Source organism: Phyllostomus hastatus, unplaced genomic scaffold (assembly GCF_019186645.2).
Source record: "Phyllostomus hastatus isolate PE091 unplaced genomic scaffold, TTU_PhHast_1.1 phas_scaffold_755, whole genome shotgun sequence".
Lineage (NCBI taxonomy): Eukaryota > Metazoa > Chordata > Mammalia > Chiroptera > Phyllostomidae > Phyllostomus > Phyllostomus hastatus.
Genome location: NW_025334039.1, coordinates 7,938,018 through 7,954,266, shown reverse-complemented (window position 1 = coordinate 7,954,266; position 16,249 = coordinate 7,938,018). Strand labels below are relative to the sequence as shown.

The following is a 16,249-nucleotide window of genomic DNA, read 5'->3' as shown; positions in this document are numbered from 1 at the left end:
ATCACATAATAATAAAAGACAAAGCAGGAGAGAATGAAGGAAAGATTACAAAGGGACATGAGAAAACCTGAGGGTGTAACAAAATTTCATCAAATTCTACACCTTAAATATCTGCAGCTGACTGCATATAAAGCAATTATATTTCAGTAAAGCTGGTTACACAAGATTGGTTGATTTTCTTTACTTGCATATTACAAAAATAATTAAGCCAAACAAACTCTGTATACTGGGTGTTGGGAATGCTCAGAAAAGAGTAATTTGTCATGAGTACACCTCGATACACACACACATCTGTATACATATACTTAATAAAAAAGAATAAACTAACAATAATTTACAAAGGAATAAGAATTTTTAAGGTAAACGAATCATGGATTTTTGAAAACTACATCATTGCATTTGTCCTCTAAAGACATTAGAAATGACTTTAAGTTACAAAAAATGAATAAAGCCATCAGTAGGTAGCCATCATACTAGCAAAAAATATCAAATAATTTTAGAATTTGAGTACCTAAAAAGTGCCTCTAATCCAAAATCCTCATTTTATAGTAGAGAATGGGAAGCCCAGAGAGGTTAAATCAACTGCTCAAGGTTACTGCAAGGCAGTACAATTGTACAAACTGTATAATCAAATTTGTACAATTTTAACATAAATGGTATTTAGGATCAATTACCATTACATTATCATACTGATCAAATTTCAGTGCAACTGAATATTTACTAGGCATTATGGGGGTATATGGAAATTTTTATCCTCAATGTCAATTGGTGAGGCTTATTAAATATTTAAGGCATAAATGTTATTATTTTTTAATGAAATCTACAGCACTAATGGAACAAGGACCAAAGGAGGTACAGCATAATAAATTACCCTTTTTTGAGCATTCTCAATTTACAGAGTTTGTTTGACTTGGTTATTTTTGTAATACGCATGTAAAGAAAATCAATCAATCTTGTCTAACCAGTTTTTCCACAAGAACATTTAAAGAATGAAAGAGGATGAAAATTGCAGCCTGTGAGCTATGTTTTTACCCACAGATATATTTTTTCTGGCTTACATAGTGCTTTTAAAAACTTGAATTTGTGGCTAACATTTAAAATGAGTGGACCTTATATTGAAATCTGAGCTTCTGAATTTTGTTGAAACAATGAAAGATCTGACATAACTAAAAAGACATCCTTCATGGCAAAAACTAAGCACTCATTAGGCTCTTGGGTAACTTAGATAAATAAGACAAAATTACTTCTTTCAAAAACCTCAAAGTTTATCATTAGAGATAGAGATAAGCACGCAAATAAATCACTTCAGTACATTAAGTTCTTACAGTGTGCCAGGTCTGTGTGTCAGATAACCCTATTCTCAATAAAATGAGAAAAGGATGAGACTGAGGCACAAGGGAAGAGGTGAGCAATTATGGTAAAAAGAATACTGCTTTGGGAAAGCTTCAAGGAGGGAGCACTTGAGTTTTTACAAGTAAAAGTGAAGTGAATAGGGCAGAAGAGGATATTTCAAGCAAAGCACCAGCACGTTCAAGGTTACAGGTTCACATAAAGTAGTCAAAGATGAAGTACAAGGCATCGGGTAGTTTGGAAAAAAATGAGAAGCCTTGAAAGATGGACTAAAGCCATCTTTCATGGACTGAAGTCATGAATAACTCTTGTTACTCCAGGTGAAGAAATGTGGGTTTCAACCTACACCTTAGTCTTTAGTTCCCACAGTGCCACTAAGACTGCTCATGATTCAACCCAGGTGGGAGAAGAAATAAAAATGGAAAGGATATGACAGCTGACCACTCTAATTACTGACTCAATTACAGGAGCTCTACTTTTGTCTATTTTGCAATGCAGTGAAGTTCTACTTTAATTTTTTTCTGGAGAAATATTCTACTGTTATATACGAACTTTAAAAAAAATCTTAAACATGAGCCATTAAAAGATTCTTACCCAGAAATTAAATGATAGGATTCGCATCTTGGAAAGGTCTCTCTGGTAACAGTGCCAAGGATGGAACAAAGAAGGATGAGGCCAGGAAACAAGAATACTTAGTTGCAACAACTGATGCAAGACATTATGAGTTATATCTGGGTAGTGACAACAGAGATATTCAAATATTGTTGATATCTACTTTGTGCAATGTTGTTGGCTATGTGCTAGGTTCAGGATAAAAAACATAAATTCGAGTTACTTAAATGAAAAGAAATCATAATTGATTACAATGAGAAGGTAAAGAAATTACCAAGGAATTAAACGTGGCAGGTGACTTGAATAAACTCATGAATAGCTGTACTTTAAACTGAGAATAAAATCATAACACCTTATCTTCAATAGGCTAGGTACAACCAGGCCAAAAAAGATGTTCAGGACGTATAATCCAGAAAAAGCACAGGATTACAGTTATGACTATACTTCAGGATAAAGGTCCTAGAGGATCTGCTAGAGGTATACATAAAATCAGAACCATCCTTGAACGACATTATAAACAACAAGCCCTTAACTATCAATATCCCAGAGAGAATCTCAAAGGTTTCACTAATGGTCTACCTAAAGTTAAAGCAAGGCATCTCTCCTTTAGCAATTTTGGTAGAGATCCAGATATCCAAATGGAATCATGGCAGACAAGAATGTTGAAAAACAATTCTTATATCACCATACCTGTACAACTGCTAGCTAACATATGACCAACACGTGAATCGCCTGTCCCATTATTCCTAAGGTAAGTACGTAATGTGTTGCACAGTTCCACTCATAGTTATTCTTTAATTACCAATTTCTTATTAGGCTTTCAGAATAGATTCCAGGTATTTATGTGGGTACATTTGCCAAGCATTAGAAGTGTTCGATGATACTAAGTTTCTAGGTTTTTCATAGCACCCTAAATTGAAAGAAATTCCATACCATTTCCACATGAATCTGGTTTTATAACATAATTGCTTTCCCTGATAAATGAATTTTTAAAAGGGGCAGCAGAGAGGAAAGGAAAAGAATGGGGTTGGGGAGCTTTTACATTTTTCGAAAATGAATCCTACTTTCACTGCTGTCCATGAAAGTTACTTCAATTTCCTTAATAAAGATTATAATTAAGTACACAAAATAAACACTTAAGCCCTTCAGTGAGAGAACTGATCAAAAATCCTCTTTATCACAAGAGCCTTCATTCCTCATTAATTGTATTAGATTATGAAGCCTTGCCCATTAAAGGATAGATCAAAAGCTAATTACTATTTCCAAGTATCTTACTCTAAATTATAAAACTCTTCTCTTGACAACATTGGAAAGTGTAAGTGTATTGCCAAACCTTACATATTAGAAAACATATTGTAAGACACGACTTGCACAAGCCTGTAGCTACATAGTTTTAAAAAAAAATGAAATTGGTATCTGACTAAAACAATAAGATTTGGAAATTATTCTCTAAGTATCTTTAAGAGGGGCATAAGTGCTTGCATTTACAGAAAGAAAACAAAACCACGGGGAATGGAAGTATTACCTGAGGGCAGGAAATTTCAGACAAAAGGTCCCTATTCCTGATGAAAGCAAGTAGTCAGTTGCCAGGGTCTCTTAGACTCCTCTGGTACTCATTTGGGTGATTAGGAAATTCACAGCACACCAATCTCCACCTCAGCCAGCAGGGATCACTGCAGGTAATGGGTACACGGGGGACACAGAAGGGAGCAAGTTTAAGGGAAGGGAGAGGAAAGGAATGATATGATAAAAATATTTAGCTGTGATTCACTTTTTAAAAATATTTGTATTTCACACTGGATTAACTAAAACAAACACTGCTAAAATTTACATATGATAAATTAACAATTTATGATTTCTTCACTCTCCCTACCACTGGAATTACTACTACTCCACTAAATAATAGGTATTTCTTAATGTTTTATATTAAAAATGCTAATTAATGACAATGAGATAGCTTATTTTATACAGAAGTTATACAAGGACTGAACTATATAATTCAACATTAAATGAAGCCAATTAGGACAAGCTGTCTAAAAGACACAATCTACAAATACAAATTGTCAAATTAACTGTCAAAAGGCCCAGTGAAACATATAATCCTCATTTCATTACATAAAATACTAGAACAAAATTACCTCTGAAAAGTAACCCCAAAACCAAAAAGAAATCCAACAATAAACTACATCTGAATACTCAAAAGTGAACTGGAGAAGTATAGTATTTATCAGGAAAAAAAACTTCTATCCACATTTTGTGGATATGAATCAACTTTTAAACCAGCCAAATATGGATTCAGGGCAGCCAATTCATGCCCTGTGTATTCAAGAAAGGCCAGTGTAGTACAAATGTACTTCTCCAGCCAGTTAAACACATTTCTGAACAACTACTACGTACCACAGGACGATGGCAGCTGTTAAAGTTACAACGGCGAACAAGACAAGGACAGTCACTGTCCTCAGAATTCAGAGCCTATCAGGGTGATTCTGCCCTTAAAGAGATAACAATCTGCACTACTAACAATTATGAAGCTTTTGTTTTAATAAAGCAAACAATGTATTTTAAGACCTAAAAACCTTCAAATGAAGATGACCAGTAAAGACTAGTCTACTTCAAGCTGCCTATGGAAGATACGGAAGTAAAATGAAGCCCGAGAGGACACGCTATTATGAAAGGATGCAGACAATCTGACGACAGAAAATAAAACAAGACGGGTGAAGAGGGCGAGGGTGGGGGAGTATAGTATTGGAAAACAGTGAAAAACAAAGCTGCAGCCAAATTTGGAGGACCTCAGTCATCCTCAAGGTCTCTAAATACTCTCCTTAAATATTCCCTTGGTATGCGTGCTGCAGTCAGACAAAATAGATTTAATAACTATCCATTTTTATATCACTAAACTGTCAATTTATATGCTTTTATTTTGTTATTGCTTTACAATTTTCTGAGATGCTATCTTAAATTCTATTTACTCACCCACCATATTGTTTCCAGAAGACATTTCTAGCTCTTAATTTTATTTATATGTCTTATGGAACCTTCTTTAAGTACTAGTAGAAAAAAAATAAATGAATGACTTATCAATGAAGATATTTACAATATTTCTTAAAGATAAGATAAATCTTACATATTATGGATGCCCCTTTTTATAGCACATGTCATTTATATATAAAGCATCACAGCCAAAGAAAAATTTGGAGGAGAAACTGCAATTTTGTATTTAAAAACATAGTTTTACCAAATTTTAAACCTCTGATTTTCTAATATTACTACATTTATCCCTAAGTATTAATTCCTAACAATGAAATTACAAAAGGTTTACAAGTAGACATGGGTAGAAGAAAACCACACTTGATGCTAGGCTAGCAGTGTCCAAAGTTGTCAGGTAGCCCTCTCTTTAATGGTTTTCTGGGTAGAAAAAGAACATATACACTTAAAATAACATCTCAAAGGACAGACGAATATACAGAGTCCAGCAGAAGTAACGCCTGCTGGAGTGTGGTTGGTAGGGCATGTGAAAGTCTTAAACAAGATGGACAGCGATTTGAACATTTCACCGAAAACGTCATACGGTGTGCTTCAGTGTGATATTATTATGTTACCAAATTACATGCTTATGATTTTGTGATAAAAGATTTTGTAATAAAAAGGGGACATTATTTGTCCCAGACCCTGTAGAATGCAAAATTTATACACTACATTCATTTTGCCTGGGAGAAGTCTCAAAACCAGTGAGTGAATTATCAGACAAACCAGTAGTAAGTCTGTTGCCTGAAAAATCAAACAAACAATAAATTACTATATCCTGAATCATATTTGCTTCACCTCTCAACATAGTCTTGACGTGATAACTGTTCATATTTCACTCATGGAAATAGTCATTAAGTCTTCTACTTGTAGCTTACATGAATGAGCTCCAGCCACTAATACCAACTGATTAAATACCAATCTTAAATAGAAATATTAAATTACCCTAAATTATGTAAAATGCAGAATTAAAAGATATATAACTGGTAAGAGATCAACTTATTAAGGAAATGTTTACACTGGAATTGCAGTAATAAGGTAAAGTGCAATATTACAAAAAATAATATTGCAAAAATATTGCAAAAAAGATTATGCAAGTAAAAAAAATAAATGGAGAAATAATATTTCCACAACTTGAAAGAACTGCTGTGTCAAAGGATTCCCAACTAATAAAAGAATCTCCTAAGGACTACTGCAGCAAGATGGTGAAACACTGTAAGAGTAATAAGGAAAATGATGAAAATTGATTGAGTAAAAGAAAATCAAGCCATTAGGTGGGAACAAGAACCTAAGCAGGCAGCACAGAAAAATCAAATTAAAAGGGTGCTGAATCAGTGACTTAACCACTCAACACTACTCGTCAAACTTTAACCTTAGGCAAGTGACACATCTCAATATTTAATAATCACCTTCTCATGGACAGGAACAAATCCCTTCTGATTCTATTAACAGAATGGTGATATTAGAACACCCAATGGACCAAACATTCAACCCCCTTTACACCTAAAGTTTTCAAATCAATCTCCTGAAAGTAACTTCTGCAAGAATCAATATCTGGTTTTATTTGGAAATTAATGTCAAAGAAACAAAGCACCCACTGGATTTCAGATGCTTCAGATAGTGCACTTAATAGCAAATAAATAAATAAAATAAAAATTCTGTACTGCATAAACCAAAGGATAACCACACACACAAAAATGGACATTATTGCCAGACTAAAACATATAGTATAAATTAGTTCACAAATAAAAGGGATCTTCATAGATATCTAAAAGGTATCCAAATTAACCCTTGATCTTCTTCCATAAGCCTGTTCCTCCTGCAGTCTTCAACTTCATGAACAGCAACTCTATCTTGTCAGCTGCTTACATCAAAAACTTTGGAGTCAGCCACCACTGCTCTCTTTCTCTCTCAATCACATTTTATCTGCCAGTAAAAGCCTGGGGTTCTACCTTAAAAATACATCTAAAACCTGATGATATCTCAACAACTCCACTGAATCCACCTAAGTCCAATATCTTTCTCATCTAGATAGTTAACACTTTTAACTGGGCTCCTGTTTCTGCCCTTGCCCTCCTATTATTTATTTCCCACATGGCTATAGAGTAATCCTTGGCTCCAAGCCTTCCAGTGGATTCCAATCTCACTCAGATAAAAGCCAAGTCATTACAAGGCCCCAAAAGATCTGGCCTTTGATCGAATCTTGCACTCACTCCATTCTTCACTCTCCTTTCCTGTATCAGTGGCCTAGATATATATCAAGGGTGTCCAACCTGCAGCCTGGAGCCCTGCAGCCCCGCGCATGTGGCCCAGGATGGCTTTGAATGTGGCCCAACACAAAATCGTACATTTACTTAAAACATTACTTAGTTTTATTACTAAGTTTAATACTAAGTTTTATTACTTAGATATATACATTTTCTATATTAGTTATCACAAACTTGGGACCTGTTTGATGATTTTAAAAGATTATCCAAAGGGCCACTGCATAATTAGGGTTATTACATGAGGATTTTTTTTTTTGCTTATCTGCAGTAGCAGATATCACGAAAATTATGCATGAACCTTTTTTTTGCTCATTGGTTTTCATTAGTGTTTGTGTATTTAATATGTAGCCCAAGACAACTCTTCTTCCAGTGTGGCCCAGAGATGCCAAAAGGCTGGACACCCCTGATACATATCAAAAACAACAAACAAGCTTCCACTTCTGCATCTCTTCATTTGCTTCTACCACCTCTTTCGGATCTCCTCTCAAATATCACCTCAATTAAGGCTTCTGGAATCAACAGATTAGAAATTGCAAAACCCATCCTCAACACCTCTGTGTACGGACTTCCTATCCTCTTTCCTGTTACTTTTTTTTTTTTCAGTAGTACTTACCACAAACTGATACAATGTATTTCCCTTATTTATTTTATTTATTTACTATAAGCATTCTCTAATTAAAATGTAACTCCACTGAGGGCAGGGATTTTTTTGCCCTAGGAATATGGACCAATAAGTGGTACAAAGTAGCACTCAGCAAATATGTGTTAAATAAATGACTAGTATATCTAGTGTCAAACATTATTGGAGATTATTTTTAAAAGAACAATGTCAATATAAGTAACCAAAAGTTACTTTAAAAATACCCAAATTCATAAAAGTAAATTTATTTATAATCCTAAAAGGGAACATTAAACTCAATTTTTTTCCAGTTGTCTACTGCAAGTGAAACAAACCTCACAAATTTCAATGGCAGCATAGTTCTATACATAGGTACATTTATCGATCCTAGTCATGCTTCTTATGCCATAATGGTAGTCACTGAAGCGTCTCAAGAGATGAGACCGTATCTTACCCATTTTTGTGACTCTAATGCCAAGTGCTCAAAACCATGTATACATAAAATCTCAAAAATTACTTATTGAGCTTTATTATAAAAGTGGAAGGTGTCAATAATTAGCCTATATATAACAATATAAAATTACCATTTGAGAAAATAATTTGACAGTCTAACAATCTATGTTGTATTTCCTTTTAAGAATGTCCAGCCCTGGCTGGTACAGCTCAGTGGATTGAGTGCTGGCCTGAGAACTGAAAGGTCACCAGTTCAAGTCCCTGGCAGGGCACATGCCTGGGTTACAGGCCAGGTTCCCAACTGGGGTATGAGAGAGGCAACTGATCAATGTTATCTCATGCACATTGATGTTTCTCTCCCTCTTTCTCCCTCCCCTCCCCTCTCTCTGAAGATAAATTAAAATAAAATCTTTAAAAAAAAAGAAAGGGAATATCCAGTACAGGTACAATCATACACCTAACAGTATTCATCTCCAATTATATGCATCTTAACTTCTTCAGCAATTCACTTCTATGATGACACTGCATACTAAACTAGGACTCCCCAACCTCTAAAATCTTAAACTTTAATACAACACGTTCAGACAAAACCTCCAATCTTTCCAGTTCTCTCATTTGTTTTGTTCAACTGCTCTTCCATCTAGATAAAATTTCCAACCCTTGGATGGTTCTTTCCTTTTCTTCCCAAGCTATCAATTGTTGCCCTTCTCTCCCTCCCTCCCTCCTTTCTTTCTTTGCTTCCTTCTTTCCTTCCTTCCTTCCTTTCTTCCTACCCTGCTCCCTCCCTCCCCCCACCCTTTTGCCACCTAAGCCACCCCATCAATACATTGTGAGGCAATCTAAGCTCTCTTATTACTTTGCCATCTAGTCACAAGATCCTGCCAAGTGCACAACCCTTTCTAATCTCCTTAATAAATATTCCAAATATTCAGCAATCTTCTCAGGCAACCCCTCCCCCATTCCCCCATACTATCGATTTGTTCCTTCCCCTTAGTTTAGGGAACACATCTTACTGAAAGTGTTGGGCAGTGGCTACTACCTAGACCCCTGAGGCTAGCCTGGATCCAGTCCCTTTCCAAGTCTGGTTCTCTAACCTTCTCATGAATTCTGTGGGATACTGGCTTCTTCCAATACATTATGTTTCTATTTAAGTTCACCGGAGCCCCCTGCAGACTCTGTATTTCCATCCCAGGCAATTTTGAACCCTAGACTTCAAAAACCAAACTGATAACCAGGCATGTCTACTGATCATATCATTCTCTAGTCTGGAATTCTTTGTTGGCAGCCACCACCTGGGATGAAGTTCAACTTCCTGAACATGGCAAATGGCCTCTGACATCTAATTATATCAGTGCCAATTAAAGACAACAAGCCTGACTCAAAATACTAGTTCTCCCCATGATCATATCTTTACCCTACCCATTATCTTTTGCCACTGCTAATTGGGCCATGGATAAATAGGACTGGGCCAAACAGATTTTTTCACCCAGGAATCTGAAACTTGACAGGAGAGATCACAGTTTGGGAGTTAAGACAGATGAGCTAGCACCTTAAAGCAGTGGTTCTCAACCAGGAAAGATTTTGCCCCCAGGGAACATTTAGTAACGTGTGGGGACATTCTTCACTGTCAAGGTTGTAGGAGTGCTCCTGGCATCTAGCGGGTGGAGATCAGAGATGCTGCTAAACATTCTGCAATGTACAGAACATCCTTTCACAACAAAGAATTATCTTGTTGAAAGGTCAATAGTGCTGGGATCCAAGAACACTTCCAAACAGGTTCCCGGAGCCGGCTAGTTCCTGCCCTTCCCCTTATTTACCTTTTTACCTGAGTTAAACACAGCAGGGTGTTGTTGTTTATAGACAAAATAAACTTGACTAGCACAGTAGCCCTAGTTCAATCACCTGACACACACATGAACACTTTAAACCAGTTTTTCAACCTCATAACTGTTGACATTTGGACAAAGTACTTCTTTACTGTGGGGGAATGTGCTGTGCATTGGAGGATATTTAACAGCATCCCTGGCCTCTAACCACTAGATGTCAGTACCCTTAACCACCCCCCTGTTGTGACATTCAGAAATGTCTCTAAACATTGCCAATTTCCCCAGAGGGGCAAAATCACCCCTGACTAAGAACCTCTGCTTTAAACAAAACAAAGATTCCTCTCACGTGTGGTGTATGTCTCTACTGCCAACTCCCCGCCCCCCCCCCCCATAAACCTTGTGCCCATTACAGTATGCCTTGTGTCAGAGGGAAAAGGGAAGCACTTGTATCTGAACTTTCCCTGCCCTTTTGCAGGCCCTGGCTTAAATATACCCCATCTTGCAGCTTCTATTTTCCCCCTCTTCATCTTTGCTCAAGCACTCCCCACTCCCATGTACACACACAGTAAAAGATAATGAGACCTTGGGCTGAAAGGTAGCCCCTGCTCTTATTTCCTTCCTGATGCTTATTACAACTTTTCTTTAGAACTTTCCATTCCCTTGTGAAAAAAGACACTCCCAGGAAATATTCCAAACCATACTTTGTGCCAATTACAGTACGAAACATGAAGGTAATTTCTCCTTCAAAGATATCCTGTTTCACTTCTCTAAAATGTAACAACTCCAACCCCCACCCCACCATATACACAAATGGTCTCCTCTATCTCTCCCTTCCTCCACTCACCCCATGCCTGTTAAGTTTCAGATCAGCTCCAGGTATACTAACTTATTTTATTAACAATACAAGACATGCTTGGGCTAGAAACTAAACAATTAAGCAAGGAACGAGTATATCGATTTAAAAGACTCAAATAGTTCAGCATTTACTCAAAGTTGGCTTTTCACACACCTACATCCAGATAACACTAGTTTTGGTTATAATCTTAAATCTCAAGGCTCAGAGTGAGCATTCTCTTTCTCCTGTTGGTTCCTTTTCCTAGTCCTTTTTGCCAGAACACCATAAACACCACATTTATTCAGCGATTCAATTACCCACTGCTTCCTCAAAACCACATGTAAACTTCAATAATATTGGTGACCTAAAGGCTTGCGTAAGATAAGAAAAAGGCAATATGAGAGTCAGGTGATCAGTGCCACTCTTCCATTTATTCAAAAACTAAATTTGTGTTTTGTTTTGTTTTGTTGTTTTTCTGCCCTTGGCCGGGTGCTAAGTCGATCAGAGTGTCATCCTGATATGCCAAGGTTGTGGATTTCCAGTCAGGGGCACATAAAGAGACAACAAATGAATGCATATGTGAAACAACAAAATCAATGTTTCTCTCTCTCTCAGGTGAGAATATAAAAAAATACATTTTTCTTCTGTCCTGGCCAGGTGGCCCAGTTGGTAGAAGCATTGTCCTGGTACAGCAAAAGGTTGCGGGTTTGATCTCTGGTGGGGGGCACAGTGGGGCACGTAAGGGAGGCAACTGATCAATACTTCTCTCTCACATCTATGTCCCTGCCTGCCTGTCTGTCTCTCTCTCCTCCCAAAATCAATAAACATATCCTTGGGTAAGGATTAATAAAAGTTTTTTAAAAATGATTTTAGAGAGAGAGAAGGAGGGAGAGGGGAAGCGAGGGAAAGGGAGGCAGAAAAAAAGAGGGGAAAAGAGAGGAGGGAGTGAGGGAGGAAGGAAAGGAAGATGAAGAGGGGGAGGTGAGGGAAGAAAGAAAAAGACAAGAGGAAGGGAGAGAAACATTGATCTTGTTGTTCCACTTATTTCTGCATTCATTGGTGGTCTCTTGTATGTGCTCTTGACCAGGAAGCCACAATCTAGGCAAGACAGACAGACACCAAATACATGACAGACGAGGATGAATGCTATATAGAAAAGCGTGATCAGTCAAGTAAGGAAGACCTTCTTGGAGACAGTGCCAGGGTTGTACCCACTGGCCATATGAAATGTCTACTATTGGAAGTAATGTGTTTTAAGTAGTTCCTGCTAAACTTTATTAAACTGTATTCCAGATGATCACATCAATATAGTGACATCTTCTGTTGGAAACCGCCCTGCCTGGTATCAGAAGCTGTAACCCCCACTAAGGCTGAGGGAATGACCTTGGACCGTAAGCCAGCAAGGAGACAAAAGCTCATCTCCCTGGCAGGAATGCTGCTTCTGCTCCTTTACTTCACCCTGCCTGGCCCCCAATGCTTGGTCAGTTAGCCAATGACAGGTAAGATTCCGCAAGTGGGGAACGATCTAAGACAGGCATGATCACGTGGGAGGCCCCCAGAAAGGACTTTGGGGGCTGCAGCAAAAAGGGGTGATGGACCCTCACCTGAGGGTCCAGGCTTTGACATAGCCTGAGTCCTCACTTTCTGTGAGAAAATCTCCTAATCTCTTGGCTGCCTTACTTCCCTTGCTCCACGTAAGCCTGAAACAATGACGGAGGGTGGTGCAGCCCTGTGCTGGAAAAGGCGGGTTCCCCGGGTGATGAGGCCTAAGAAAGAACAAGTAAAATCCTGTGAAACCTTCTTTGATTAGAATACTCAGTTGAATGATAAGGGTCCAAGGAAGAAGTAAGTTTGTTCCTCAAAGTTTTACAGCTCTTTGGCCCTGACTCAAAATAGGCCCTCAGACTTCCTTGTTATCTATTGTTTGATCCTTACTTCCTAGCAATGAGTAATAAGCTTTACCTGAATTCTTATGCAAACGAAACCAATAAAAAGCCTCTCCGGCGGGGAAGGGGGCGCTCCCCACTAGAGAGAGTGGCCATTCCGTTCCTACTTCCCCACAGGACCTGGTTGTCTCTGTGTATGTTTTTCTCCTGTGTCGACAAGCCATCCACGGAGTTCCTAGGTCACTGCCGGTCAGTGATCGCATCAATCTTCATTACTAATTTGTAAAATTAAGCTTGACCCAGGTAATCTCAAAAGTTCATCCCTACTTGAATAACTATTATTTACCACCTTGTTTCATCTATTGCCATCCTTTAGATTTATAAATACCATCATAAAGATGACAGCAATAACAGTAAGTTAACCAAGAATATAAATGTGATACTCCCAGTCACCTAAGTTGTTTTGAAATATGAAATAAAAACTCAAGTGTTTCAAAAACTCATCCCTGAAAAAACTCATTACTATTTACAACACAGATATTAGAAATCATACAAATTCCGAATATGTGGGTATTGTGTATATTGTGAAGTAAACCATTACCTTGGCTATTTGTAAGAGTCCTCAACTGTTCTACAGGAGAATTAAACTCTAATGCTTTAAGGCACTCACTGATTGAATTAACTTTCCTCCCTTTCATCTAGAAAGGAACCATGTGCTACCATCCTTGGGAGAGTGAGAAAATAGACACTCAAATCATTTTCTGTAGGTAGGAACATTCTTGTAGACATAAGTATGAGAGAGACTGAAGGACATCTGATAGGTAGGACCTTACCTAAATAATAAGTTAAAAGTAAAGATAAAAACTTCTTCCAAAATAAGTTACTCACATGGATCATATGTACACTCTTAAAAGAAACTTTTTAATTAGTGGTAATATTAAGAAATGCATATTCATAAATGCTGCTATAACCTTTTTACTTTTAAAAACTGTTTTATTCAAAATTATAAGGAAAATATGTGCCGAACCACAGAAATATTGATTTTGTTCCCCAATAGATAACCTGTGGTATACAGCCATCTGTAAAATCAAGAATTGTCATTGCTGTACAAGTATATCATTACACCCGAGTCTTTTCCTACAACGAGTTAAAAGTAATCATTAACTTACAAACAACAGAGTAAAGGGTCATAACCAAGAGCTCTGGATTCGCTGTGAACAACTTGGAAACAAGATCCTACATTTAGCCTGTGTCTAGAGACAAATATGGGGAAGCCAGGAGCAACAAACTGCCAGCTTTACTGAGTCATGTTTCTGAATAAAACCGCGTTAGGAAATGGAAAGAACGACAAGTCTTGGGTTTATCACCACAGATGCTGACTCTGAATTTATGGGTCTCGGGTTAAGACCAAAAAAAAAAAAAAAAAAGCAAAAAAAACACAACTGTTTTGCAAGAATGACGTGGGGCTAAAATGACTCCAGAAAGAACTTGTCAGAGCTAGGAACTGTGTTTATTTACCTAAAACAAATCTTAACTGTGCAAACGAGCACACCCTCTGATGCCCCGGGGCGGGAACGGCGAGGCGGGGTGCATTCAGAACGACAACAAGGTTCACTTTTCACCGAGAAGACAAGCCTCTCTGCCTGACGGGTCACGCAGCGCCAGACGCCCTCGGTTAACGGAACGGTTCTGCTCCGAGTCCAGACGAGTGCCGAGCTCGCGTTCATTCTACCACATCCCCCAGGCACCTCGGTGACGCCGGGCCAGCCCCACCATCCGCCGGGACCGCCCCAAAGGTGTCCCCGGGTCGCCCCCAGATGCTGTGGCGGGGGCGATCCTAGCCCGCCGGCCGGGGAAGAACCCGTCCAGGGGCTCACTCGTGAGGCCAACCCCGGGCACGGCAGGAGAGCCGGGGCTCCGACCGGAGCGGGGAGTCCCAGGGTCGCCTCCCGCACGGCTGCCGGTCCCCGCCATCCCCGAGGCTTCAGGCTGCCTCCGGTGCCAGCCAGGGCGGAGGCGGACTGGCCCCCACGTCAGAGACTCTCACTGACCTGGAGAGGTGCTTCAGGATCTGTTTTTTGATGAGCCCAGCCATGGTGCCGGGACGGGAGGTGCCGCGCTCTCTCTAGGTTCCTCACTGCCTCCTCTTTTCGCGGCCGTCTCCTCTTTGTCCGGGTTAACCCGGCCGAAGGAGAGGCGCCTGAGCGCTCACGCCCGGGAAAGACCCGAGGCCCCGGCCGAGGCCACAGCCGCCGCCTCTACCGCGGAGGACCGGGAGCATCTCCCTCAAGCCACCGCAGCCGCCGCCGACGCCATCTTGGCTGCAGCATCACCTAAGAGACCTGGGGGAGGGCGGGAGCGATACAGGCTCGGGGCGGAGCGAGCGCGGGGAGGGGCGGGGCGAGCGCGGGGAGGGGCGGGGCAACGCACGTTCCAGGCAGGCGCGGAAAGTGTGTGGCGGTGCCACGCTTGTGTAGGACTGGGGCGGTGTCCTCAGCCGCCCTGAGGCTGTAGGGTGCTTTGACTCGCGATCCCAAAACCTTCTTGGGCTGTAATCCAATCTCTCCACCTCTATTCTTTCTGTCGCCATCACTGAGTTTCCTGCCACATCCTACTTCTCTTTTTTCATTTCCTCAGAATTTGCTCCACAAACTTTTCGGCTTGCTTTGCTCTGTTTTCTTACTCAGTTGTCTCCATATTCTTGCCTCATTTTCTTGTCCTTTGCTAAGATATCCCACTTTCCTGGCTAAATCCTGTAATATTTCATCTGGTGATTCCAATCTTAAGGGAAGTAAAAGTTGACAACGTGCCCTAATAGAGCCCAGGACTTGCGAATTAAAAGGACTAACCAAGTCCTGGCTCTAGTACTTTCTAGCTGTGTTAACCTGGAGAAAATAATTTCCTTGTTTTTAGCCTCAGTTTAACCATTTATAAAACGAGCTAATAATATCAGCCTTACCTACCTCACTAGGTTGTTGTATATAAAGAAATAAAAATGTAAACTTTTACTTGAATATTTTTGTAAAACGGAAGGAAAATGTTGAAATAGCAGGGAGAACTGTTACAGCCCTGAACCTCCACCACACCCAAACCTAAACCAACATTATTCAGGGGTAAAAATGACCACCCAGTGATCTCTAGAAGAGGAAAAGAAATTGCCATATCTCTGAGGGATGTATCAGGAAGATGTGTGGGTATGTGTCAGGGAGAGTGGGTAGTTTACACATAGTCCAACACCTGTCCCTTTCCCAAAAAAGGAAAGCAGATATATATGGGTTGACTATTTACTCACTTAAAACTTATCATGAACCAGGCATTATTTAAATAACTAGGGATGCCTCGATAAAAAAACAAACAAGTGTTCCTGCCATCAAAGA

General features: G+C 39.4%; 1 protein-coding gene across 2 annotated transcripts in view; it reads right to left on the bottom strand.

Annotated features, from left to right (window-relative positions):
* Positions 1–15,208, bottom strand: part of UHRF1BP1L (UHRF1 binding protein 1 like) — a 72,707-nt gene extending 57,499 nt beyond the window's left edge. The window contains exons 1-2 of one of the 2 annotated variants that reach the window (XM_045826378.1): positions 14,924–15,208; positions 3,488–3,635 (exon numbers count right to left, since the gene is read on the bottom strand). Coding sequence is in view for 1 of the 2 variants with exons in the window: in XM_045826377.1 (XP_045682333.1) it covers positions 14,924–14,967 (44 nt within the window). In the remaining variant the exon portion in view is untranslated. The remainder of the gene's footprint in view (positions 1–3,487; positions 3,636–14,923) is intronic. The other variant, XM_045826377.1, reaches the window with a different exon arrangement.
* Positions 15,209–16,249: the final 1,041 nt, after the last annotated feature.